We start from the raw sequence: 27278 nt of genomic DNA, 5'->3' as shown, positions 1-27278 counted from the left end.
CACAAGCGGAGAGGGGCAGAGAGAGAGAGAGAGGGAGACACAGAATTCGAAGCAGGCTCCAAGCTCTGAGCTGTCAGCACAGAGCCCAGCCCGATGAGGGGCTCGAACTCATGGACCATGAGATCATGACCTGAGCCGAAGTCGGACATCAACTGACTGAGCCACCCAGGTGCCCCAAACCTTTTGCCCACTTATAAATCGGGTTTTTGTTTTTTAAGTTCAACTTCTTTAAAAAAAAAAAAATTTTTTTTTTAACGTTTATTTATTTTTGAGACAGAGAGACAGAGCATGAACAGGGGAGGGGCAGAGAGGGAGACACAGAATCTGAAACAGGCTCCAGGCTCTGAGCCGTCAGCACAGAGTCTGACGCGGGGCTCAAACTCACGGACTGTGAGATCATGACCTGAGCCGAAGTCTGCTTCGGCTGCTTAACCGACCAAGCCACCCAGGCGCCCCAAGTTCAACTTCTTTATATAGTCTAGATACATGTTTTTTTTTTTTTTAAATCAGATACATGGTTTGCAAGTATTTTAGTCCTTTTTATGGACTGTCATTTAACTTTCTGCATAATGTACTTTGAAATACAATAGTTTTTACATTTTGACAAAGTTTAATTTATCACTCTTTTCTTGCTTTTAATTTTGATAAGAAAACATTGCCTGATCCAATATCATAAAGATTTATGTTTGTTTTCATGTAAGAGTTTGTATTTATAGTTTTAGTTTTTACATTTAGGTTGTTGATCCATTTTGAGTTCATTTTTGTTTATGGGGTGAGGTAGGATTCAAACTTCTTTTGCATGTGGATATCTAATTGCCCAGCATTATTTGTTGAGTTTAAGAAATTGCACAGTGGAAATAAAAGTGATGTGTGGAATCATTTGGTATCATAGTCCAAACTATTCTTTATGAATGTTTACTTTGAATCCTCTGGTAATGTGACTTTTTTCCTAGACTTTATTGGAAGACTGGTTTGACACAAGAATTTTTGTGACTTTGCAGAGAACAGTATAAGCCTAACATAGCCATTCAGAGTGCTCCATTTGATTATTCATGCAGGTCAATAAAAGCAGTTCTTGATAATGTTGCCAGACAGTTGTTGTTTTCTTTTCTTTCTCTTGCTCTCTTTCTCTCACCCTCCCTCCCTTCCTTTTTGGTATTAGCTTTGGGATGCATAGCTCTTGACTGTATGACCGTGGCCAAGTTATTTCACTTTTTCTTTAACCTGGAAGGTGGTTTTAATAATAATTTTTTTAAGTTTATTTATTTATTTTGAGAGAGCGTGCGAGCTTGAGCTTGGGAGAGGTAGAGAGAGGGGAAGGGAAAGAATCCCAAGCAGGCTCCATGTCGTCAGCATGGAGCCTGATGTGGGGTTTGAACTCATGAACCGTGAGATCATGACGTGAGCTGAAATCCAGAGTCAGACTCTTAACTGACTGAGCTACCCTGGTTTTAATAATAGTTTTTATTCTTTGCTCCGTTCCTCATTTTTCCCCCCCCAAATGAAAGCAATTGTATTGGTCTCTCTGACATATTTCACTTAGCATAATACTCTGTAGCTCCATCGGTGTCATTGCAAATGACAAGATTTCATTTTTTATGGCTAAGTAATATTCTTGTGTGTGTGTGTGTGTGTGTGTGTGTGTGGCCAGCCACATCTTTAACCATTCCTGTATTGATGGATACTTGGGCTTTTTTGTAATTTGTTATTGTAGATAATAATATTGCTGTAAACAATGGGGTGCTTATATCCCCTTGAATTGGTATTTCATATTCTTTGGGTAAAAATCTAGTGATGCGATTGCTGGATCATAGGGTAGTTCTATTTTTAACTTTTTGAGGATCCTCCATACTGTTTCCCAGAGTGGTTGCACCAGTTTGCATTCCCAGCAACAGTGCAGGGAGGTCCATTCCCCTTTTGCCACATCCTTACTAACACTTGTTTCTTGTGTCATTGATTTCAGCCATTCTGGCAGGTGTGAGGTAATAATCTCGTTGTAGTTTTGATTTGCATTTCTTGATGATGAGTGATGTTGAGGATCTTTTCATGTGTCTGTTGGCTATCTGTATTTTCTTCTACCAATTACATTTTTTTTTAAAGGAGATCTGTTTTATTCCTCTTTGCACACATCAGTGTATGAAGGTGGCTATCTCCTGACTCCATACATCTCTGACACAGAAATGCCCCCTCACATATGCCCAGTTATTCACCCCTCTTCAGTCTGGGAGAATTGGCAATTAATGGGTGGGACAGAAGGTTTACATCTCAGGAAGGTGTTTTTTGTTTTTTGTTTTTTGGAGACATTTTTGTGGGAAGTTTTGGGTCAGGGGGAAAGATAAGACCCAAGAATGGGTATTCCATCCTCCATGTTCTTGGGGAAATCCAAATCCCAAAGGTTTTCTGAAGAAAGGCATCTCTCAGCAACCCAGGAAGGGAAAGAGCTCAGACCTACTGCCTCCATGTAAGTCTGAGACAGAAGAGGGGGTTAAGTGGCAGAGATTACAGACCCAAGGCAGAGGAGTGAAATGCTTGTGGGGGAGCGAAGGGGACAGAGCCCGAGAGGCCCAAGTTGTAAATCCCACCCCCTCCCCAGTTTTGAGCAAAAACTCTTTTTTGTTTCTAATTCTCATGTTAATTTTACTTTTTATTTTATTTTATTTTTTTACATTTATTTATTTTTGAGAGACAGAGCACAAGTCGGGGAGGGGCAAAGAGAGGAGACACAGAATCCGAAGCAGGCTCCAGGCTCTGAGCTGTCAGCACAGAACCCGATGCGGGGCTTGAACTCACAAACTGTGAGATCATGACCTGAGCCGAAGTCAGACACTTAACCGACTGAGTCACCCAGGCGCCCCTAATTATTACTTTTCATAATAGTTAAACTTCTGTTTCTTGACTGATCAGTTTTAGACAACATCTTTTCAGTTCCCAGTTCACTTCCCTTTGTTTCTCCTACCTCCACCCTTTGTCTGCTTCTAACCTTCATTTTCTGTTGCATTGTCAAGATTTATAGCTTTTATATTATAACTTTTCTAAGCTTTTCTGTGCTTATATAGGAAGATTGTAGAAATTGAGTACTGATGACCAGCCTTTGTAATATGTATCCTGATAGAAATATTAGTCACTGTAAAACCAAGTAATGTGGAGCTATAGAAGAGCTTGTGTTACTAAACCTGTGCTCCTTTAAGGAGAAATGTAATAAAGTCCTGCTTGGGTGAGGAGAGCTTATGGAAATTATTTTTTAAATTTAATATTATAATGTGTTCTTATATGTAACCATTCAGCTTTTCTTGAAGGTAGGCTTTCTGGAGCTCTCAACCGTCCTTTTCTTATTTGGGCAGCTTGCTGTCTAGTTCTGCTGTACAGCTGTCATCCTGGGCTTACATTGTACTCCTGGATTAGGTCTGTTGCTTGAATCCCGTGTCTTTTTTAAATTCCTTTTTTAATATTACTGGAATGTAATCATGAATAGTTGTTTTAGTAAGGACACGTGATGAACAGTCTTAATTTCTTCCGTATCCGAAAAATGACTTGCCTTTGTTCCTGATTGGAAGTTTAGATGTAGAACTATAAATTGGTAGTATGGTTTTTCCTTACAGATTTTGAAAGCTTTACTCTAGGAATTTAAAACATCCAATGTTGCTAATATAGGTCCAGTTACAAATCCGATGGTTATCCTTTTGTAGTCATCTTGTTTAAAATCTTTATGGTGATATTTTTATCTTTCGTATTTTGTGAAATATGTCTGGTTGTAAGCCTTTTTTCGTTCTTGGGGAGTAACTTTTCAGTTCTAAGACTCACCAGGTCTGGGGACTGTCTTCTATTTCTTTGATAATTTCTTTCCCTCCTTTTCTGTTTTCTGTGAGACTCTTGATGGGTGAATGTTGGACTTCTAGATTGATGTTTGTTTATCTGAAGGTTTCCTTGGTTTTGTTTTTGAACTCTTCTATAGAATTTATTTCAGTGATCGTATTTCTAGTTTATAGAATCTTTTATTTTCTTTCTTTCTTTCTTTCTTTCTTTCTTTCTTTCTTTCTTTCTTTCTTTCACTGGCAACTTGTCTTCTTTTTATGGGGAAAAATGCCTTGAACTGAGGATGCTAGTTGCTTTAAAAAGGTCTCTTGAGACAATTCTCTTATTGTAATCGTGGTTTGTGTATTTGGGTACACCATGCTACCCTTTTTTATTTCTTAAATGTTTAAGTTATTTCATAAATACAAAAGATTATTTATAACAGGTAAAGGTACAGGTAAATAAACATGAATATAGCCATCATGTGAGTTAAGAAAATAGTTCATTAGGTCAGCAGGGTGCCCTTTCCTGGTTTAATCCATGATAACATGATATCATGTTATTTTATAGGTATATAAAATCATGTTATATCTATGTAAGTTTTTATGTGCTTAAACATTTTATACAAATGGAATAATACTGTATTTGGGGTTTTTTATTTATCATTGTTTTTAATTTTCTACTGTATGAATGCCTCTTTATCCATTCTCTTGTTGGAAGTTTGTGTAGTTTCCATTTTTTTCCTATTACAGTCTCTCACGTTCCTTATCTACACTTTGGAAATCCAAAAAGTTTTGAAAATGCAAAAAAGAAAAATTCTATAAACTTACCCTGCACTGATGTGACACTGTTTGGGAATTTAGTGATCTCATTTAGTATAAATATTTGTATATTTCACCATACAAATTCTAGGAGTCGAATTGCTGGGATTTAAGGGTGTGTGTATCTTCAAATACTGGATGATGCTAGATTGTTTTCTAAAGATTGTGTCAATATTTGCTCTCTCCATCAATGCAGAAGTTTTCATTGCTTAGCTTTCTTGCTAACACTTAACTTTTATCAAATTGAAAGTTTTTGCCAATGAGTATAAAATTTCACTTGTTGGATTTTAATGTTTTCCTTTGGTAAGAAGGTGAGCATCTTTTATTATGCTTATTACCATTTTCTTAACTCTTCGGAGATTCTAATTGCCTATTCTGTGTCTTTTGCCTGTGTTTGTACTAGCATAAATTTTTTTTTTTTTTTTTTTTTTTTTTTTTTTTTTTTTTTTTTTTTTTACTAATTTGTAATAGTTCTACAATCAGATCTGTCTGAGCTTTCTGGATTCTGATCTCTTAGTCTGTGCCAACAGCACCATCAAATTGTCTTAATTTCTCTTAACTCTGTAACAACTTCCACAAAAACTTCTGTTGCTCTAGGGCATTCATATAGAAAATACATAGATCGTGAGAGTACAGCTGAATGATTTTTTTTCAATATAACCATCTGTAGATGAAGAAATTGAACATTACCAGTACCCTAGAGACTCCTCTTGAGTTCCCTCCCAATGACTAACCTCTGCCTCCTGAAAGATACTACTAGCTTGACGTTAGTCTTAGATTAGTTTTGTCTATTTTTTGAGCCTTATATAAATGGAATTGTATGATGTGTATATTGTTTGCGTCTGACTTTTTTCTCAATTTTGTTTACAAGACTCATTTGTAGGTAGTTGTAGTTTGTTCATTCCTTTCCACTAGCAAAATACGGGTTCCAGTTGTTCCATGTTCTTTCTTGTCTACTCTTTTAGTTTTAGACATTTTGGTGAATGCTTGGTGATTTTAATTTGCATTCTCCTAATGAGTAATGATTTTAAGCCCTTTTTAATATATTTATTGCCCATTTGGCAGTCTTTATTAACTTGACCTGCCAGATTTTTTGCCCATTTTTGGGCCATCTATCTTTTTCATACTGATTTGTAGGAGTTCATCATATATCCCAGATATCAGCTTTTGCAGGTTTATATTTTTTTAGTAATCTTCTCGATTCCCCAGCCCTATAAGTCTATTCAAAGATCTTGACTTCTCAACCTATCCATTGCCCTTTCCCCATTGGCAAATATTTCTAGGCGAAAAGAGGCATCAAATGTTGGACTCTATTTTCTAGACTTTCCTTCTTTCCACAGTGTTGGCCTCTCACGTCCTTGCTGACTTGATAGTGCTTCATGCCTTCAAATGGATGTTTTTCATATTATATTCCGTTTTTAAATTTTCACAGAGAGGGTTGGTCTCAAACTGTTTACCCATCATTGAGGGATAAGAAGTAGGTCAGTTCCTCCTCCCTTGTCGTTCTTGAGGGAACTTCTTGGCTGTTTGATCCTCTGTATAATTTTAAAATCATTTTTTTTAAGTTATGTAGACGCATACAAACATGCACAATCTGTTGGGATTTTGATGAGAAATGCACTGAATCTGTAAGCCAGTTTGGAGAGAATGAAATTTTCTTAACCGTGAACATTGTGATCTTCATTTATTTAGGTCTTTTACAATATCTTTCATAAAGTTTTGTAATTTTCTTCCATTAAGCTATTGCAAATATTTTGTTAGATTTATTTTTAGGTGCTTTATTTTTTTGTATCAAATCATAAATTATGTCTTTTCATAATTTTCTACCTTGCTGGTGTATAGAAGCACAATTTGACTTTTGTGTAACAACCTTGCTATACTCCTAAATGTGATAAATTATCTGTAGAATTCTTTTGGATTTTCTGTGTAGACAGACCTATCTGTGAATAATGACCTCTTTGTTTCCTCCTTTCCAATTCTTATGCTTTTTTTTTTTCTTTCTTTCTTTTTCTTGTCTTAATGTGCTGGCTAGGATCTCCAGTACAATGTTGAATAGAAGCGGTGATGGGGGCATCCTGATCTTGTTCCTGATTTTAAAGGGAATGCTTTCAAAGTTTCACAGTTAAGTATGATGCTTGCTGTAGGTTTATTGTAGATAATCTTTTCAGGTTAAGGATGTTCATTTCTATTGCTAGCTTGCTAAAGGAAAAAAAAAGTGTTGAATGGATGTTGAATTTTATCAAAAGCCTTCTCTGCATTTTTTGAGATGTTTCTCTTTTATAACCTGTTAACATGGTGAAATACATATAATTTCAAGTATAAAGTCAACCTTGATTTGTTTCCTTTTTCATTATTGGACTCAAATTGAAGATAGTGAATTTAAGTTTTTTCTGATAATTAGTAATATTGACTTACAATTAAAAAATATATTTTTCTTCTTGTGGAAGAATTTATTTAAGATTAGAATGATCTGTTTAAGTGTTTGGTAGACTCCCTGGTAAAATTGTTACTGGTGTTTTCTTTGTGGGACACTTCTTAACCACTGATTCAGTTGCTTTGGTTATAGGATTGTTCATATTTTCAGTTTTCAAGCCAGTTTTGGTAGGTTATACTTTTATAGGAAGTTGTCCATTTTATTCACATTCTTGAATTTATGGTATTAAGTTGTTAATCTCTAATTTTGTAGAGTCTGTAGTTAATGTCCCTTTTATCTTTTTTTCTTTTAATGCCTTTAAAAAAAAACTTCTTAAAAAAGAATCAAATTCCTATTTTTTTTGTTTTTGTTTCTGTTTTTTAATGCTCTTCATTGTATCCTTCCCCCATTCGTTAATTTCTGCTCTTTGTTTCCTTAAACTTCTTTTGGGTTTATTTCTATTCTTTTTCTAATTTCTTAAGTTGTATGCCTTTTTAATTTTCAGGCTTTTAACATAGGTCTTTATTGCTTTGCCTGCATCACGCACGTTTTGATGTGCAATAATTTCATTATTTTTCACTTGTACTTTTCAATTTTCCACTTTGAATTCTTTAGTTTATGAGTTATTTAAAGGTTTTATTTCTAAACACATGGGAGTTTCTTTAGTTGTTGATTTGTAATTGTGTTGGGTTAGGAAGCATGATCTATATGCTACTAATCCTTTGAAATCTCATAAGACCGTGGTCAGTTTTTATTTTTGTTTGTACATGGAAGAGAATTTGTATTTTGCAGTAGTAAGCACAGTTTTATACATGTCTGGTAGTCAGGCTTGTTAATTCTGTTCAAATCTTCTGTATGTTTTTAGAGAGCCGAAGTATGTTAATCTTTTAGCAGAATGTTTTTTTCCCCCCAGTTTTTTTCTTGTAGTTCTACCAGTTTTTAAAATATATTTGTTACTAGTACATGGAAGTTTAAGCGTGTATTTTCCTGTTGAGTTGGAATATTTATTCTATGTGGTGACTATGTTTATGAATGCTTTTTATATGACATACTACTGTTTTGTATTATACTATTTTCTTCTGGTCAGCTCACTTTTTCTGATTTTTAAAATTCTCCCTCCTATATTTTTGTGTTCTTTTGTTTTAGTTTTCTCTCTTGTGAATATCATGCTATTGAATTAAAAAAATTAATCTGCTCTGGTAGTCTTGGTCTTTGTAATTTTTAATTAAACTTTTTATGAAGATAATAGTTTGCTCACAGTTAAGAAATGGTACAGAGACATTTCATGTAGTCTATACCTAGTTTCCCATAGTGGTAACATCTTGCAAAACCATATCAATATCACAAGGATATTGACATTGACACAATCAAGATATGGACCATTTCCATCACTATAAGGATTCCTCAGTATTGTCATTTTTATCACCACACCCACTTTCTTCCCATTCCCTTAATATCTCGGACCCACTCATCTGTTCTTCATATCTATGGTTTTATCTTTTCTAAGAGTGTTATATACATGGAATCATACAGTATGTCACCTTTGGGTTTGTTTTTTGTTGCTTTGTTTTTGTTTTCATTCAGCATCATTCTCTGGAGATTCATACGTGTTGTTATATGTATTAATAGGTTTGGATTTGTTTAACCATTTACCTGTTGAAAGACATCCGTGTTTAGAGTTTTGGGCTGTTACAAATAAAAGTACCTTAAGATTTTGCAAAAGTTTTTTTGTAAACATAAGTTTTCATTTCTCTGGGATAAATATCCGGGAGTGCAGTTCCTGGTTTGTATGGTTATTGTATATATAGTTTTTTAAGAACTTGCCAAACTGTTTTCCAGAGTGGCTGTACCATTTTACATCCCTACCAGCAATGTATGGAGTGATCCAGTTTCTCAGCATCCTCGCCAGCATTTGGTGTTATCACTGTTTTTCATTTTAGTCATTCTGGTATGTATCTAGTGATCCTTCCGTGAGGTTTTAATATGCATTCCCCTGGTGGCTATAATGATACTGAACATATTTTCATGTGCTTATTTTTTATCTGTATATCCTTATTGATGAAATGTCTCTTCATGCCCTTTGCTCTTTTTTAAATTGGATTTTTTTTCTGTTGAGTTTTGACAGTTCTAGATATATTCTAGATACCAGTCCTTTGTTAGATAATGTGGTTTGCAAATACTGTTGCCAAGCCTGTTGACTGTCTTTTCATCTTTTTAACAGGGTCTTGCAGAGCACAGGTTTTTAATTTTAATGAAGTCCAATGTATCATTTTTTCTTTTGTGGATTTTGCTTTGAATGTCAAGTCTGAGAACTCTTTGCCTAGCCCTAGCTCTTGAAGATTTTCTTCTGTATAGCTTTATTCTAACATTTAAGTCCATGATTCATTTGGAGTTAATTTTTGTATGAAATGTAAGACGTAGTGGGATGCATAATTTACTTCAGCACCATTCGTTGAAAGGCAGTCTTTCCTCCACTGAGTTACTTTTGCATCTTTGTCAAAACCTCTTTGGGCATATTTGTGTAGGTCTGTTTCTGGGTTCTCTGTTCTGTTCAATAGACCTATGTGTTACTTCTGCTAATAACACATAGTCTTGATTACAGAGCTACGTTGTGAAATGAAATAGACTGATTTCTATTTTTTTAAAATTGTTTAAGTTCTTCTAGTTTCTTTGTCTTTCCAGAAAAATTTTAGAATAATCTTATCTATATAAAGAAGTCTTGGTGGGCTTTGGGCAGAAACTGTGTTAAATCTGTGTCAGTTTAGGGAAAATTGATGTAGTTCCTTTGTTGAATCTTAAAAGCCATGGAGAATCCATTCATTTAGATTTTCTTGGACCTCTTTCATTAGCATTTTGTAGTTTTCAGTATATAATTCCTGTGTATGTTTTACTTTTAAACATGCATTTTCATTTTTTGGGGAGTGATTATGGATAGTATCATGTTTTTAACTTGTGTTTTTACCTGTTCTTTGTTAGTATATAGAGATGTGATTGGTTATTTGTGTGTTGGTCTTGTCTCCTGTGACCTTGTTGAAGTCAGTTATTGGTTTTAAGAGTTGTTTTATAGAGTCTTAAGGGATTTGCAAATACAGGCAATTAAAATTTTTTTTTTCTTTCCAAACTATATGCCATTTATTTCCTCTTCTTGTCTTTTCCCTTATCCAGAACTTACAGCACTATGTTGATTAACAGAGTGAGAATTGGTATTCTTGCTTAATTTCCAATTTTGGGGTGATGTGTTCAGTCTTTTCCCGTAAAGCATAATGTTAGCTCTAGATATGTTGTAGGTAATTTCTATCAAGTTGAGGATGTTCTATATTCCTGTTTTTCTGAGAATTTTTGTTGTGAGTGGGTGTTGAATTTATTAAATTCATTTTCTGCATTGACTGTTTTGATCATATGGTTTTCTTCTTTTAGCTATTAATAAGGTATACTGCATTGATTTCAAACATTGAACTAGCCTTGTATCCCTGGAATAAGCTTCACTTGGTCGTGGTATATAATTTTTTTGTATATTACAAAATTCTGTTTGGTAACATTTTGTTAAATATTTTAACATCCATAGTTGTGATGGATATTGGTTTGTAGTTTTATTTTTATACTACTTTTGTCTGGTTTTGCCATCAGGGTAATACTAGATTTATAAAATGAATTTAGAAGTATTCTCTCATCTTCTATTTTCTGGAAGAAATTATATCAAATTAGTGTTAATTCTTTTTTTTTTTTTTTTAAGTTTGTTATTTTGAGAGAGAAACAGAGAGAGAGAGCGCATGCATGGGCAGGGCAAGAGCAAAGGGAAAGAGACAGACAGACTCCCAAGCAGGCTCCATGCTGTCAGCACAGAGCCTGATGCAGAGCTTGAACTCACAAACCGTGAGATCAAGACCTGAGCTGAAACCAAGAGTCGGACACTTAACCTACTGAGCCACTCAGACACCCCAATATTAGTTCTCCTTTAAGTGTTGGGTAGAATTCTCCAGTAAAACCATTTAGCCCTGATCATTTCTTTTTTGGAAGTTTTAAAATTATGAATTAAATTTCCTGAGTAGTTGGTGGGGTATTAAAATTATCTATTTCATATTGGGTGAGTTGGGTAGTTTGTAGTTTTCAAGGGATTAGTCCTTTTTTTTTTTTTAATATTTTTAAAAGTTTATTTATTTTTGAGAAAGAGAGTGCAAGTGAGGGAGGGGCAGAGAGAGATTGAGACGCAGAATCCGAAGCAGGCTCCAGGCTTTAGGCTCTGAGCTGTCAGCACCGAGCCTGACATGGGAGCCTGACACAGGGTGAGATCATGACCTGAGCAGAAGTTGGATGCTCAACCTACTGAGCCACCAAGGCGCCCCAAGTCCTTTTCATATAAATTGCCAAATTCCTGTGTATAGAGTTGTTCTTAGTATTCTTGTACTATCTTTTTGATGTCTGTGGTTTCTGTAGTGATATCTCCTAATCTTGCTGTTTTAATTGGAAAGTTTATTTCATTTTTATTTTTTGGGATTATTGATGTATTTATATTGTATTTGTATTTACTCCTTTATTCTGTGCTATCCATTTTTTGTGTGTTTTGTCTCCCCATCTGTTTTCTTGCCACCTTTTGGGCTGATATTTTCCTGCCCTCTTTCTCATGTTTCCTGCCATTTGCTTTCTCACGTACTCTTAGAGTTTTCTTAATTTTCTTTTGAAATTTTAATACGTGTAAGTCTAAAACTATCCCATTTTAATCTACAGAATACTTCAACCTGCTCTCCACTCTACCAACCTACACACATGCCATTGTTGCCTGGCAGTTTTGTTCTGTCATTTCTTAACCTCACAAATTTGATACTGTAATTTTATATAGTAAATATATGTTTAAGCTAATCGCCTCGTTCCTGGGTTTGTCATTTTCTTTGCTTATCATTCTGCTACCTTAGATTCCTCTGGTTCAGCAGTGATGAGCTTTTTACTTTCCCTTCCCTGCGTTAGACATGCTTTCTTCCTCAAAGGCTTTTGCACCTGTTGTGGCCTATGCTTTGGAATGCTTTTCCTTATATACCCATTGGGTGCCTTGTCACTCCTTCAGTTACTTATTCAATTACCTTCTGAATGAGACCTTCCCTCTTTAAAATTGCACATCCTTTACCTTTTCATTATATTTCCTTTTTTCCATTATTTTTGTTCTTTGTATTCATCACCACCTGCCATATTATATATTTTGTTTTTTATGATAAGTTTTAATCTGTGAAACCCTTCAACTCATTATTCATTGGAATTTTATTACATTTGTAAAATAAAGTTGAGGATTATTGACATATTTTCAGTATTTACTATTTTTATTTAGTAACATGATATATTCCTTAATTTATTCAAGGGTTCATTTATGTCTTGTTGCTTTTATGCAGCTCTTGCAAAATTTTTAAATTTATTCCTTTGCATTTTATATTTTTGTTACTTAGACTTATCTTTGCATTTTATATTTTTATGTTATTTAGACTTTTTAAAATACTGGTTTTCCTTATCAGTCACTTAAAAATCTATTTGATGTAGAGAAAACTACAAATTTTCTTAACATAGTATTATTAGGTCTTATTTTTCAGTGGATTTCTTTATTTTTCCTTTTTTTAAAAAATTCTTTTAATGTTTGTTTATTTTTGAGAGAGAGAGAGAGAGAGAGAGAGACATACACACACACACATAGTATGAACAGGGGAGGGGCAGGGAGAGAGGGAGACACAGAATCTGAAGCAGGCTCCAGGCTCTGAGCTGTCAGCACAGAGCCTGATGCAGGACTCAAATCCATGAATTGCAAGATCATGACCTGAGCCAAAGTCGGATGCTTAACCGACTGAACCACTCAGGCGCCCCTTCTTTACATTTACAGTGTAGAAAGTTCTGTCATTTGCAAATGATATATGTTACTTCTTTTATTTTTTTAAATGTTTATTTAGAGAGACAGAGAGGATGAGCGAGTGAGAGACTATGTGCAGGTGGGGAAGGGGCAGAGAAGGAGAGAGAGAGCATCCCAAGCGGGTTCCATGCTTTCAGTGCAGAGCCCAGTGTGGGGCTTGATCTTACAAACCGTGAGGTTATGACCTTAGCCAAAATCAAGAATCAGACATTTAACCAACTGAGCCACCCATGCACCTCTAAATGTTACTACTTTTGTAGTAGACAATTTGTATTGTCTAGATACTTCAGAATAACTTTCGATGAGAAAACTTATCTTTTGTAGGTGTTTATGATATAGTGTTTCATCTTTAAAGGTGATATTTGCTACTGATTTCTGATAGCTAGCCTTTATCATGTTAACAGAGTTTCATTCTGTTTATTGAGAAGTTTTATCAATAATGGATAGATAGGACTTCTTCAAATGCCTTTCTGGCATTAATGCAGATTAATCATATGGCTTTTTTTTTTTTAACTGACAAATCTTTTTGTATTGTTTTACTTCCTTTATCAATTTTCAGAATAATGAGTTTCTCAACATCCTGTAACAGAGATCAGTGAGCTGTATTTTTTGGTTTTTGGTTTTTTTGTTAAAAAAATTTTGTTTTAATATTTATTTTTTGAGAGACAGAGCATAAGTAAGTGGGGAGCAGACAAAGAGGGAGACACAGAATCTGAAGCAGGTTCCAGGCTCCGAGCTGTGAGCATGGAGCCCAGTTCAGGGCTGGAACCCAGGAACTGTGAGATCGTGACCTGAGCCGAAGTCAGACTGAGCCACCCACGTGTCCCTGGGTTGGTTGGTTTGTTTTTTTTTTTAAGTAGGCTTCATGCCCAGTGTGGAGCCCAGTGTGGAGCCCAGTGTGGAGCCCAGTGTGGAGCCCAGTGTGGGGCCCAGTGTGGGGCCCAGTGTGGGGCTTGAACTCATGACTCTGAGATCAAGATCTGAGCTGAGATCAAGAATTGGACGCTGAACAGATTGAGTCCCCAGGTGCCCCAGTTGTGTATATGTGTTTTAAGTATTGTTGTGAACGAATGATTTTTAATGTATTTGATGTGTTTGAATTGATGCGGTTTTTGTTGTCTTCGATGGTCCAGTTGTTGTCTTGGGGCTATTGGATTGTTTTCTGTGTCCTTCTGACAAGATTCCAGTAGTCTCTAATAACTTCTTTGCTTTCTGGTATGATAAAATGTTCTAGGCTCATCTTGTGCATTTTCTACCCCTGACTTGGAGTTAGCCATTTCTTTAAGGAGCCTGGTTTCCTTTTGTGGGAAATGGTATTTAGATCACAGTCTGTTTTCCGTACCTTCAAACAAACAATGTTTACTTAATTAAATTTGTAATACTTTTAGATTTATGGAAAAATTAGGAAGATTGTGCAGAGAGTTGCTATATACTAGTTTCCTCCATTCAAGCAAACTTTTTACTATAGAAAGATTCTTATATTTACAAGGTTGAGAATTCCCCCTGTACCCAGTACTCAGCTTCAGCAATTATCAACTCATCTTTTTTCATGTATCCACTCCCCCCAGTGATTTTTTTTCAAGTTTCAGATATTTTTTATTACTTTCTTAATTGAGGTATAATTGACATATAACGTTATATTAGTTTCAGGTGTACAGCATGATTCACTATTTGTATGTATTGCAAATGATTACCACAATAAATCTAGCAAATATACATCCTCTTACAGTTACTAACATTTTTTTCTTAAGTCTTTTTTTTTCTTAAGTTTTTTTCTTAAGTTTGTTTATTTTGAGAGAGTCAGAGTGTGCAAGCGGGGGAGGGGCAGAGATAGCAGGGGGCAGAGGATCTGAAGCAGGCTCCATGCTGTCAGCAGAGAGCCTGATGCAGAGCTCAAACCCACGAACCATGAGATCATGACCTGAGCCGAAGTCAGACACTTAACTGACTGAGCCACCCAGGCGCCCAACTAAAAATTTTTTTCTTAGGAGAACTTTTAAGACCTCTCTTAGCAACTTTCAGATATACAATATGTTATTACTAACTATACTCATCGTGCTGAACATTATATCCCCATAACATTTAATTTATAACTGAAAGTTTGTACCTTTTGATCCCTTTCACCCATTTCCTCCCTCCCCCCACCCCAACCAAAACCACCAAACTGTTCTATGAGCTTGGTTTTCTTGTTTTTGTTTTGTTTTTAGGTTCCACATTTGAGATCATATGTTATTTGCCTTTCTCTATATGACTTACTTCACTTGGCATAATGCCCTCAGGGTCTGTCCATGTTTTCGCAAATGGCAAGATTTCATTCTTTTATATGACTGAGTAATATTCCATTGTGTGTGCGTAAGCTGCTATATATATAAAGCTGTGAGGTGTGTGTGTATATATACAGCTTCTTTATTCATTCCGTTTTTGGACACTTAGGTTGTTTCCATATCTTGGCTATTGTAGGTAAATAATGCTGCAACAAACTTGGCAGGGGTGCATATATCTTTTCAAGTTAGTGTTTTCATTTTCTTCAGGTAAATACCTGAATGGAATTCAGTGGAATCGCTGGATCTTGTTACAGTTTTATTTTTAATTTTTTGAGGACCCTCCATGCTGTTTTCCATAGTGGCTGCACCAATTTCCACTGCGGCCAGCAGTGCGCAGCGGTTCCCTCTTCTCCACATCGTCACCAACGTTTGTTATTTCTTGTCTTTTTTGATAGTAGCCCTTCTGACAGGTGTGGGGGATATTTCATTGCGGTTTTGATTTGCATTTCCCTGATGATGAGTGATGTCGAACGTCGTTTCATGTCCTTGTTGACCATTTTTTTAAATGTCTATTTGAAAAGTGTCTATTCAGATTTTCTGGCCAATTTTTAAAAAGTATTTAAATTCCACTTAGCATACAGTGTAATATTAATTTCAGGTGAATGTATAGGGATTCACCACTTCCATACGACTGGTGCTCATGGCAAGTGCACTCCTTAATCCCCATCACTTATTTTACCCATCCCCCCCCCCCCCCCCCCCCCCATTTCCTTTCTGGCGACTATCAATTCCCTGTAGTTAAGAGTCTTGGTTTGCAGCTCTATTTTTCCCTTTGCTCATGCTTTGCTTCTTAAATTCCACATGTGACTGAAATCATACGGTATTTGTCTTTCTCTGGCTGACTTCTTTCACTTAGCAGGATACTCTTTAGCTCCATCTATGTCCATGCAAATTTGCTCAATTTTTAATTGGATTTTTTGGGTTCTTTTTATGAGTTCTTTATGTATTTTGGATATTAACCCCTTATTGGATACATGATTCGCAAATATTTTCTTCCATTAACATAGGTTGCCTTTTCATTTTGTCGATGGTTTCTTTTGCTTTGTGGAAGCTTTTTAGTTTGATGTAGTTGCACTTAGTGTTTTTGTTGTTGTTGCTTTTGCTGGTGGTGTCAGATTTAAAATAACATTGCCAAGGCCTGTGTCAAGGAGCTTGCCAGCCATGTTTTCTTCTAGGATTTTTATGGATTCAGGTCTTGTGTTCAAGTCTTCAGTCCATTTTGAGTTCATTTTTGTGTATAGTGTAAGATGTTGGTCCAGTTCGTTCTTTAGCATGTGGCTGTTCAGTTTTCCCATATTGAAAAGGCTGTCCTTTCTCCATTGTATAATCTTGGCTCCTTTGTTACGAATTAATTGACTGTATACGAGTGGGTTTATTTCTGGGCTCTCTATTCTGTTCCATTGATGTATATGTTTTTTCATGCCAGAACCTTACTGTTTTGATTATTTTAGCTTTGTAGCATAGTTTGAAAACAGGGAGCCTGATGCCTTCAGCTTTATTCTATTTTCTCAAGATTGCTTTGACTATTTGCAGTCTTCCCCAAATGATTTTAAAGGAAATCTCATGTATAATCTTATCCATAAATATTTTAATATGCTACTATAAGGATAGAAATCCTCTTAACTAAATAACATACAAGGTTTATGTTAAGCCATTTTTATTTTCCTGGATTAGACTATGTTTGGGTACTTTGAGGGCTTTTGTGTCTATACTCAATGGTAATATTGATGAAAGACTTCGCTGGTCCACATGGGGAAATGAGAAGAAATAGGTGGTATTCTAGGCTCCCTTTTTCATCAGGCTTTTGCTTAAAATTTGGTTGGATGAGTCTGACTCCCTGATGTTTAGAAAACAAAAAATTGCGTATTTAAAAAATTTTGTCTTCAACGGATTTTTTTGTTTGCCTTCTAACATGTATTTAACTTAAAAAAATTTTTTTTAAATCTTTATTTATTTTTGAGAGAGAGCGAGAGAAAACACAAGCAGGGGAGGGGCAGACAGACGGAGAATCTGAAGCAGGCTCCAGGCTCTGAGCTGTCAGTACAGTCTGCCATGGGGCTCGAACTCATGGACTGTGAGATCATGACCTGAGCCAAAGTTGGACTCTTAACCGACTGAGCCACCCAGGTGCCCCCCCCAAAAATTTTTAATGTTTATTTACTTTTGAGAGAAAGAGAGAGAAAGCGCGCGCGCGCACGCGTGCGCACACGCCAGTGGGGGAGGGGCGAAGAGCGAGGGAAACAGAATCCTAAGCAGGCTCCAGGCTCTAGGCTCTGAGCTGTCAGCACAGAGTCTGACGCGGGGCTCAAACCCATAAACCATGAAATCATGACCTGAGCCGAAGCCGGAGGCCCAACGATTGAGCCACCCAGGTGCCCCTGTATTTAACTTTTTGACTTATTGTTTTGAACAGCTTTTAAGAAACAGAATTCCATCTTTTCCTTGAAGGCTTGGTAGAAACTATTCATTAAGCTGTTTGGTCCAGGTAGATGCTTTTGGAAGTAGTGGGGGCAAAGATAATAGATCTCTTCTCCAAATCAGGTTGCGTGTATTTTTCTAGGAAGTAACTTTAAGTTATTAGAATATAGTTGCACGTGCTGTTCTCTTTGTTTAAAGAAATTTGCTTGGTGTTTGTGGTCTTTAATGTTCTTTTTCTCATTCTCAAGACTGTGTTTGTTTTCTTTCCCTTTTTTGGACCTGATGTTAGAGACTTTTCTGCGTTTGCTATATAATTCATGCTTTTTTAATCTTTTAATTCTCTACTCTTTTGAGGGTGTGCGTTACTGTTTCGCTTTTCAAACACTTACTAATTTTAAATTTTGTATTGTATGATAATAGAAGCATTTAGGGAGATGTTCTCCCAAGCTTTGGCTTACTTTATAAATTTTGAAGTGTAGTATTCTCTTTATTTCTTTTATTTTTAAAAAGTTTTTTGCTTTTAAAGTTTATTTTTGAGAGAGGGAAAGACAGCGGGGAGGGACAGAGAGAGAGGGAGAGTTGTATCGCAAGTAGGCTTTACATTCTTGGAGCTTGAACTCACAAACCTTTAGATCATGACCTGAGCCAAAATCAGTAATCAGATACTTCACTGACTGAGCCACCCAGACACCCCTTTATTGTTTCTTTTAATAGTTGATTTTCAGTTTTGATTCCTTCAGCCTAGGAGTTAATTTAATCAGTGTGTTGTAAGGAAGAGATCCACATATGTTCTCTCAGGTAAAAGGGATTTAATTATAGGGAAAACATGAATTCACAGGAATACAGTGCTACGAACTAAAGCCTCCTGTGACCTCTGAAATGGATAGGAATTAGAGTATTTTTCTGATTTGTCACATAACTTCTCTTATGGCTTGGCCACTCCTTTGATGAATTGGTATACATCTGGTAGTTTTTCTTTATCCATTCCTACTTATAAAAAAAGATGTAAGCTGTTTTAATATTGTAGTTGGGGAGCACCTGGGTGGCTCAGTTGGTTAAGTGCCTGACTTTGGCTCAGATCATGATCTTTCAGTTTGTGAGGTCGAGGACCACATTGGACTTTCTGTGGTCAGTGCAGAGCCTGCTTTGGATACTCTGTCCTCCTCTCTCTCTGCCCCTCCTCTGCTCGTTCATGTTCTTTCTCTCTCACAAAAATAAATAAACATTTAAAAAAATATATTGTTGGGATAGACAGTGTTAATAATGTGATTTATCAGCTTCCCACTGTAGCTCCTTTCCCTACCGTATATAATACATCCTAGCAGATGGAGGATCTACAAAGTTTGTGTTGATCTTTACCATGGCTTCCAACCTATTAGAATTTCCCCAAATTCTGAACTACTTGCGCAGTTTCTGTCTTATGTTTAAGAGTTGAAAGAGCAGGGGCACCTGGGTGGCTCAGTCAGTTGAGTGAGTGTCCGACTCTTGATTTCAACTCGGGTCATGATCTCACAGTTTGTAAGTACAAGCCTCATGTTGATCTCTGCTCTGGGAGTATGGAGCCTGCTTGGGATTCATTCATTCATTCATTCATTCTCTCTCTCTCTCTCTCCCCCTCCCTCCCTCCCTCTCCCCCCTTTTCTCTCTGTCCCTCCCCGACCTGCTTGCTCTCTCAAAAAAAAAAAACCTAAAAAAAATAAAGTTGAAGAGCAGTCTCAGAAATCTTCTTACTACTCATTGGGTATTGCATGTGAGTATCATGTTTACTTCCTTAATGAGGTGTTTTCTAAATGTAGCACTTTTCAACTTGCCTTCACTCCTATAACTAATGTTCCAATTATATGTCCCAGCTTTAATTTTTAAAATAATTTTGTTACTTTAATTTGATAAATAAGGTTGATTTAAAGTTCCAGTCTTAATTTATATTAGCTTTTCTTTAGAAATCCAGATTGTTTATGTATGTTCTTAAAAATTAGTCATGCCAACATATTTCTAGTTCATAGAATTGCCTTAAAATCAGTTAACAAGTATTTATTGAAATTCTTTTGTGTAGAGCATATAGGAATTGTCACTGAAGTTTTAGAAGACAGACTTTGGGAGGCAGCAGGGTGGACTGGATAAAGTCCACTTGAAAAAAATTACACTAAAAATTATACTAAAGATATAGACATTAGAGGTTGGTGTAGAACAACAGCTGAAATCCGTTCTTGGTAAGATTCGTGGCAGGCCCACCTTACCTGGTGACAGCTGAAATTTGGTTGAAGACTGAGTTAAAAAAAAAAAAAAAAAAAATCCCTTTAAGAAGAAATGGGATCCAGCAAGATTTGTCAAGAAAAATACACCCATAGAACTTGACTTAGCTCCATAGAGAAGTATCTTAATAGCAAATGCTAACTAGAGGAGAGTTTTTGCTGTTGTTTGTTTTTGAATAGAAATAGATGACCAGAAGGATGAAGTGACTTTTCCAGCATCCTGACTTTTGATGCCAGGACTTGACCTACATGCAGTTACTAATTGCTGTTGTGAGGTTTTCCACAGGACACCACTGGCTCAAAGCCGTCCTTTTTCAGCAGTACTTCACCTTTGCAGTATTTTGTGATACAGAGAATGCCCTTTCCTGGTTTCCTTTGCCCTTCCCCAAACCAAGGGATTTTTTTTTTTTTTTTTTTTTGCTTCAGAATTTCCTGATTCCACATTCATGTGCTGCGTTCTTATCTCTTCCTTTTTGTTTATATATTTACAATAGTTAATAGAGCCAATTGCATTAGCATTCTTTGCCAGATAAAGTTACCATTGGAAAATAAGTGATATGAGACCTCCCAGAAATTCAGTTTTGAGATCACAGCTTAGGGTGACTTTGTGTTCTTTTTTGTCATTTCTGTAAAACAAGTCTCCTTAAAGACTATCCGAAAATAAGGAGAGAAGCAAAGTAATGAATTCGGAGTTAGCTTTCTTTAGAAAGTATCACAGATATATCTGTATGACTGCCTTTGTTAGTGTTCTCATGATTTAATGTTGCTTATGCTACTGTAATAATATAAGCCAGCTTCAACGGAAGTATTAGGATTGGGGACTTTGGGAAAGGTGCACTGCATTGTTGCTTGGGAAGGCATTTGGCAAAGCTGTCCTGGTCCTTTTCATACGTGAAACCTTGAGTAAACTGTAACTTGACATAGGCCAAGAATGTTCTTGTTTTTCATCATTGTTGTCCATAGCATTGGGGTAAGATAGATAAAATCCTCATTTTAGCATATGGAGGAAATGGAAGTGATTTGAAGTGGAATGGCCATGGTATATGTTGCTGTTAAAGGATGATTTAGGCTGCGTAGTTCAGTGTGGTAACTGTGGGCTGCTGAGGCTCTGAAGCACTTGAAAGTTGTTAGTCCAAATGGAGATGTGCTCCAAGTGTAAAATATACTGGATATTGAAGACTTAGTATTAAAAAGCATCTGAGACATTTTTAAAAAAATGGATTACTTTTAAATCACAAAAATTGATTACATGGGGAAATAATATTTTTGATAAATTGGGTTAAATAAAGCATATGAAAATTTTAACTTTTACTGTAACCGCTAAATATTTAGAATTAAATATGTGGTTCCTATTTCAGTTGGACAGTGCTAGTTGAGTATAAAAAATGGTTGCTAGGATTGCAGCTTCTAAGATTACAATGTTCTCTGATTTGTACAGTATAAAATACGGAGATATATGAAGGAGAACTATGATACAGCTTGTACATGCAGAGTACTTTGACATATTTAAATTTGTTTGCATTTTAGAAAACTAACAAGTATCATTCTTGACAACTATTTAAAAGCCATCCAGAGTTTAAACGATTGCTACTGGGCTATCCATGAGACGTAAAAGTGCAGAACTGAGGACCTACATGAATCAGTACCAGCTGTAGGTATTGCCCTGCATACTTACCAGATTGAGAAGGAATCCCAGGTAGCTGTGGAGTGTGTAGCACTGAGGAGAGGTGGGCAAATAATCCTTAGGGACAATTTGTGAGGGTCAACTCAGGTCTTACTCTTCTTTCTGACTAGATGGGGCACTTGTGTACCAGTAAATCTGACCCGCGTGTGGTTTAACCTCCCAAGTTCTGAGAATCACTAAGTAGATGGATGTAAGAGGCAGCCAGTTATTAAAAGTATCTGCTAGGTTTTGTTAATAAATAGATGGCGAGATGTGAAGCAAGAACTGCTTGTAAACTTCATCTTATACCCAAGACCAAGTTAGCAGAGTGGCATGGGGAGAATCTTGCCCTTTAAGATTTATGACCAATCCTTTCCTTGCTTTTCAGAGGTCTTTTCCTCATTGGATACTCAGCTGGGGATTTCACTTGTTTTAAAGTGTGCTAAATAAGATGTATGTGAATTTTAACTTTAATATTTAAAAATGACTTATTTTCTTACTGTTAGGGTCAGGCGTAAGGCAGGGTAAAGATAGGAGTCAGAGGCTAAAAAGTTGTAGCAGTCAAAGGCTTTATTTGGGAACTAAGGTCTAGGGCGAGGGTCTGTGACGCAGGGAGAGAGAGGGGGAGGGGGAGGGGGAGGGGAAGTCGCACCCAGGTGTGGTGGGGTGGGGTTTTTAAGCCGCAGCGGTTCCGGGTTTAGGTCCGTGTGGGCCTTTTTCGCGTCAGGTCGTGCTGTCGCTCGGTGATTGGTTGACCTCCAATTCGTTCTGGCACGCTACTGGGGGCTTTTCATTGGGTTGCGCTGGCAAGATGGCCGCCCCCTCTCCTGTGGTTCCAAGGACATCCTAACACGTGGTCTGTTCCTCAATAATTTGAGTTGGGATGAAAAATTCGTTGGATTTTGAATCACAATTTTGTCTTGATTTTGCATATTTACTGCTTTGCCTCGGAAGTTACGCTTACAGTTTTTGCAAAAATCTAATTTTTTGTTTGGTTAATTTATGACAGTACTGTAACAAACATTACATTGTGTGTTGATAGGGCTTAGTTTTGAAAAGAAAATTTTCATTGGTTATAAATTTCATAGGCGTAAAGCAAATATGCGTTTACACTTGAGCATAATCAGATAATGAGGTGGTTAGTAGAAACGATAGACCGTAGATTATCAAAATTAAGAATACAGCAAAACATGACACCATAACTTGAATATAACTTGGACAGGCAGTGGCTCTATAAATAGGATCAGTTCTAAGTGGTATGTGAAAATGCTGGTTATTGGCGTATACCAGTTGATAAAATGCTGGTAAATCAGATTTTATAGTCTGTCTTAGTTGGATGGAGTTTTTATAAGCTTGGGGATGACTCTTGGCTTATGTCCTTTTTTTTTCCTTTCCTTTTAGAATATGGTTTCTAGCTTTAGGGTTTCTGAACTACAAGTGTTACTAGGCTTTGCTGGACGGAATAAAAGTGGACGCAAGCATGACCTCCTGATGAGGGCGTTGCATTTGTTGAAGAGTGGCTGCAGCCCTGCGGTTCAGATTAAAATCCGAGAATTGTACAGACGCCGATATCCACGGACTCTTGAAGGACTTTCTGATTTATCCACAATCAAATCTTCGGTTTTCACTTTGGATGGTAGCTCATCACCTGTAGAACCTGACTTGGCCGTGGCTGGAATCCACTCGTTGCCTTCCACTTCAGTTACACCTCACTCGCCATCCTCTCCTGTTGGTTCTGTGCTGCTTCAAGATACTAAGCCCACGTTTGAGATGCAGCAGCCATCTCCCCCAATTCCTCCTGTCCATCCTGATGTGCAGTTAAAAAACTTGCCCTTTTATGATGTCCTTGATGTTCTCATCAAGCCCACGAGTTTAGGTAAGTGTTAGAGAAATCAATTCCTTGTAGATGAGAGAATAAAGCAAGAGGCTTTCAACTATTGATTAATGATTTGCTGTTACTACTATAAAATTGAGACATTAATGCCAAATAAATGCCAGATAAGAAATATCGGCAACCATGACAGAAATCTAATATAAAACTGTTCATTCATCATACCAGCATTCTTATGGCTTAGAACTCAAATTGCTTCTGTCTATATAGGAACAGATACAAATATTACTTACTGTCTGTAATTGGTATTTTGATGCTTTTACAGAGATTTAGTTTCTGTTTAACATAGTGTTTAGACTACTTTCCTAAGAAATAAACCTTTCATACTTCATTTTTTTCTAAATTGGCATGCAGAGTTTAGGTTTTTATTTAATACCCATCAACTGCTCAGAAAATTTAATGGATTTTATCATTACTAAAAATTGATACATGGGACTTTAACAAATTTTTACCAACATTGATGGCTTCTTTGTTGTAATGGTATGATTTTTTTTTTTTTTTTTTTTTTACCACCTAATGACATTGTTTATAGAGTTATTGGGATTTATTGATGAAATAAATTGTTTGGGAGATGGCGTTTCATAGTTATTTGGGAGATTTTTTTTTCCCCCATGCTGGGAAAATCCCTTTTTATTTGGGTTTTTATTTCAAGTCATCTGAAAATTCTCTTAAATATATCAATGTGCTTTTTTCCTTTTGTTTAGCATTATGCTGCTGAATATCTTGATTGAGCCACAAGGAAATTTTGAGGGGTAGGGCTTGTTAATGGGGTTGGTATGGCCTGATTGATGGTAAGCCAAGGTGGCTATGCTTTTCCCAGCCCCTTTATCCTCACTTTATCTTTCTTTTTTCTTTCTTTCTTTCTTTCTTTCTTTCTTTCTTTCTTTCTTTCTTTCTTTCTTTCTTTTTCTTTCTTTTTCTTTCTTTCTTTCTTTCTTTCTCTCTCTCTCTCTCTCTCTCTTTCTTTCTTTCTTTTTTTTCTTTTTCTTTCTTTCTATATAATTTTGAGAGAGAGTGAGCAGGAGAGGTGCAGAGAGAGAGGAGGATAGAGGAACCGAAGCAGGTTCTGTGCTGACAGCAGAGAGCCTGATGTGGGGCTCAAACTCACAAACTGGGATTATGAGCTGACCTGAAGTCAGATGCTCAACTGACTGAACCACCCAGGCGCCCCTCCCTCCCTCCTCCTCGCTTTGAATGTTTTTATTTAGCAATACTTAGCCAGACAGAGTAATGCATTTTATTCCTGCATTACATTCATTATGAAGTAAGGGTTCTGTGTTCATGTTTTATTATTTGTGCAAAGTCCTCTGAGTAGAATTATTGTATCAAAGAGTAAGAACATTTTAATTTTAAACTCTTGATAACCTGTTGGTAAATTAGTTCCCAGAAAAGCTGTGCCATTAAAAAAAATTTTTTTTAATGTTTATATATTTTTGAGAGAGAGAGAGACAGAGTATGAGCTGGGGAGGGGCAGAGAGAGAGAGAGGGAGACACAGAATCTGTAACAGGCTCCAGGCTCTGAGCTGTCAGCATAGGGCCTGATCCAGGACTCAAACTCACGAACTGCAAGATCATGACCTGAGCTGAAGTTGGCTGCTTTACCCAACTGAGCCACCCAGGCGTCCCAAAGCTGTGCCATTTTAAACTACACAAACAAAATGAGAGAATGCCTCTCATTGCCTTTCTTCCTGCCTTTATTAGGTATTATTAAAAACAGATCTTGGCAGTTTCGACAGGCAAAAGCTTGTATCTTTAGATTTTTTATTTTTAAAACATTTTAATTGTTTATTACCCATTTAACTTTCTTTTATGATTTTACGATCATCTTTAACCCTTTTTTTTAAACTGGTTCATTTAACTGGTTAAAATGTTTCCATAATTCTTTTTATTTCTCCCTCTTGTCATGGTTTTTGGTTTATACCAGTGGACAACACGGCTCATTCCCATGTTTCTTTCTCAGCAGTTGTTGCGAGTTTATTTTTTGTATGTATTTTGAGAAAGATTCAGACTGGTAATATGCCTACTAGGAGGCCCTACCTCATGGGACTCCTCAGGAGTATGGCTAAGGTGAGGGTGTTACCTTGGGAGGTAAGAGGGTCTGTGGGGTTGTAGTTAACAGTGAAAGGTACTTAAGAGACATGGTTGCATGCCTGGAAAGAAGACTGGAGAGAAGGTGAATCGTGTGTCTTCTGTGCTTATTACGTCAGTGGTGCACCAAGGGGTGAACTCTGGAGGGGCTTCGTGAGATCTTTCCTCATTTCCCTGCTTTGTTCAAAAATAGAAAATAGTTTTCTTGCTTTTCTGTATTTCAAGAGTTCTGTTTATCTTTATTTTTATGAACTTTATAAACTGATACTTGCTTTATCTACTTTAAAATTTTTCTTAATGTTTATATATTTTTGAGGTAGGGGGGAGAGGGGCAGAGAGAGGGAGACACAGATCTGAAGCAGGTTCCAGGCTCTGAGCTGTCAGCACACAGCTGGACATAGAACTGGAACTCATGAACCGCGAGATCATGACCTGAGCTGAAGTCAGACTCTTAACCGACTGAGCCACCAGGGCACCCTGATACTTGTTTTAAAATGAGGCTTAAACATTTCCGTACCCTATGTTCCCTAAAGAGAAGAAGTTTTCTTACTGTATATCATCTTGTTATGTTAGATTGATAAAGCAGTGATCTGAGAAATGCTCTTAGATTTGGAGGCAGAAAGTTAGAAAATCCACATTAGTGTATAGTCTGCCAAATGAAAGTGGCAAAAATTTAATCATTTCCAGTAATGACCTTCAATTGAAAATTTTTTGTGTCATATTGTCTAAAGCAGCGTAATGACATCCAGAAGTTTTCTTAAGTTTTATTAATTTGGTTTTATAATATTGAAAATACATTCTAAAAATAGAAATTCTGGGAAAGTCCTTTCGTTTGGAATCCTGCTATGGAGAAACCTATTTACATTTGGGAATTGAGAATTTAAAATCCTTAGGAGTCAAGCGATGTCAAATCCATATTTCAAAGCACATACTCTTGACATTTGTAAGCCAGTCTGTGTATTCTTGTTTTTATATACAGTTGATTAGATGATTTTTAGGCCATCAGCATATTGTTAGGTAGGAAATTATTGACTACACGAAAGAGAATAGAAGAACCAGGTAGAAAAAAATAGACACAAGAGGTAAAAAAAAAAAATGTCCTTCTAAAACCTCTTGATATTGAAGCCAATAACCCTTTAGTATTGAGGGAATTGCTGTTATAGCATGGCACATACATTGATGCTTAAAGAAAGAACACAGGGTCCCTTGGTGGCTCAGCTGGTTAAGTGTCCTACTCTTGATTTTAGCCCAGGTCATGATCTCACAGTTTGTGAGATTAAGCCCTGCGTTCGGCTCTGAGCTGACAGCACCGGAGCCTGCTTGGGTTTCTCTCTCCCTCTCTCTCCCTGTCTCTCTCAAAATAAATAAACGACCTTAAAAAAAAAAAAAAAAAGAACCCTTAAAACAACCATCATATGTATATTCTATTTAATAAGATACATTGTTACATAGTTTTGCAGTTTGGAATTATTTCCTTTAAGAATGGTTAAAATAAAAATATTTTAGCATTTAAAATGAAAAACTGTGGCATCTAAAAAACATGAGTGTACACAATACTAAATGACACAGACAGCTTTTCTCCTTCTTTTGTAAGACAGCTTCTTTTAAAGATGCAATCCTTTGGGATTTTTCTATTTAAGAAATTTGTGTTCAATCTGTACAAAAAGAATATATATAAAACATTAAGCTATAAAGGACATCAGTGAAATGAACACTTGTGAAACCACAATTT

The 27278-nt window shown here is 36.4% G+C and overlaps 1 protein-coding gene across 13 annotated transcripts in view; it reads left to right on the top strand.

Annotated features, from left to right (window-relative positions):
* PIAS2 (protein inhibitor of activated STAT 2) overlaps positions 1-27278 on the top strand; it is a 105187-nt gene that overhangs the window by 9834 nt on the left and 68075 nt on the right. For 9 of the 13 annotated variants that reach the window (XM_042962859.1, XM_042962860.1, XM_042962857.1 and 6 more), the window contains exon 2: positions 22969-23443. In XM_042962859.1, coding sequence (XP_042818793.1) covers positions 22969-23443 — 475 coding nt within the window. Of the gene's footprint in view, positions 1-8939; positions 8975-19383; positions 19403-21536; positions 21556-22197; positions 22424-22968; positions 23444-27278 lie in introns of those variants that run through there. The other 4 variants (XM_007080554.3, XM_007080553.3, XM_007080555.3 and 1 more) reach the window with 4 other exon arrangements.

Source organism: Panthera tigris, chromosome D3 (assembly GCF_018350195.1).
Source record: "Panthera tigris isolate Pti1 chromosome D3, P.tigris_Pti1_mat1.1, whole genome shotgun sequence".
In the NCBI taxonomy this organism is placed as follows: Eukaryota; Metazoa; Chordata; class Mammalia; order Carnivora; family Felidae; genus Panthera; species Panthera tigris.
The sequence above is the reverse complement of the archived record's forward strand: the minus strand, read 5'-3'. Positions and strand labels throughout refer to the sequence as shown.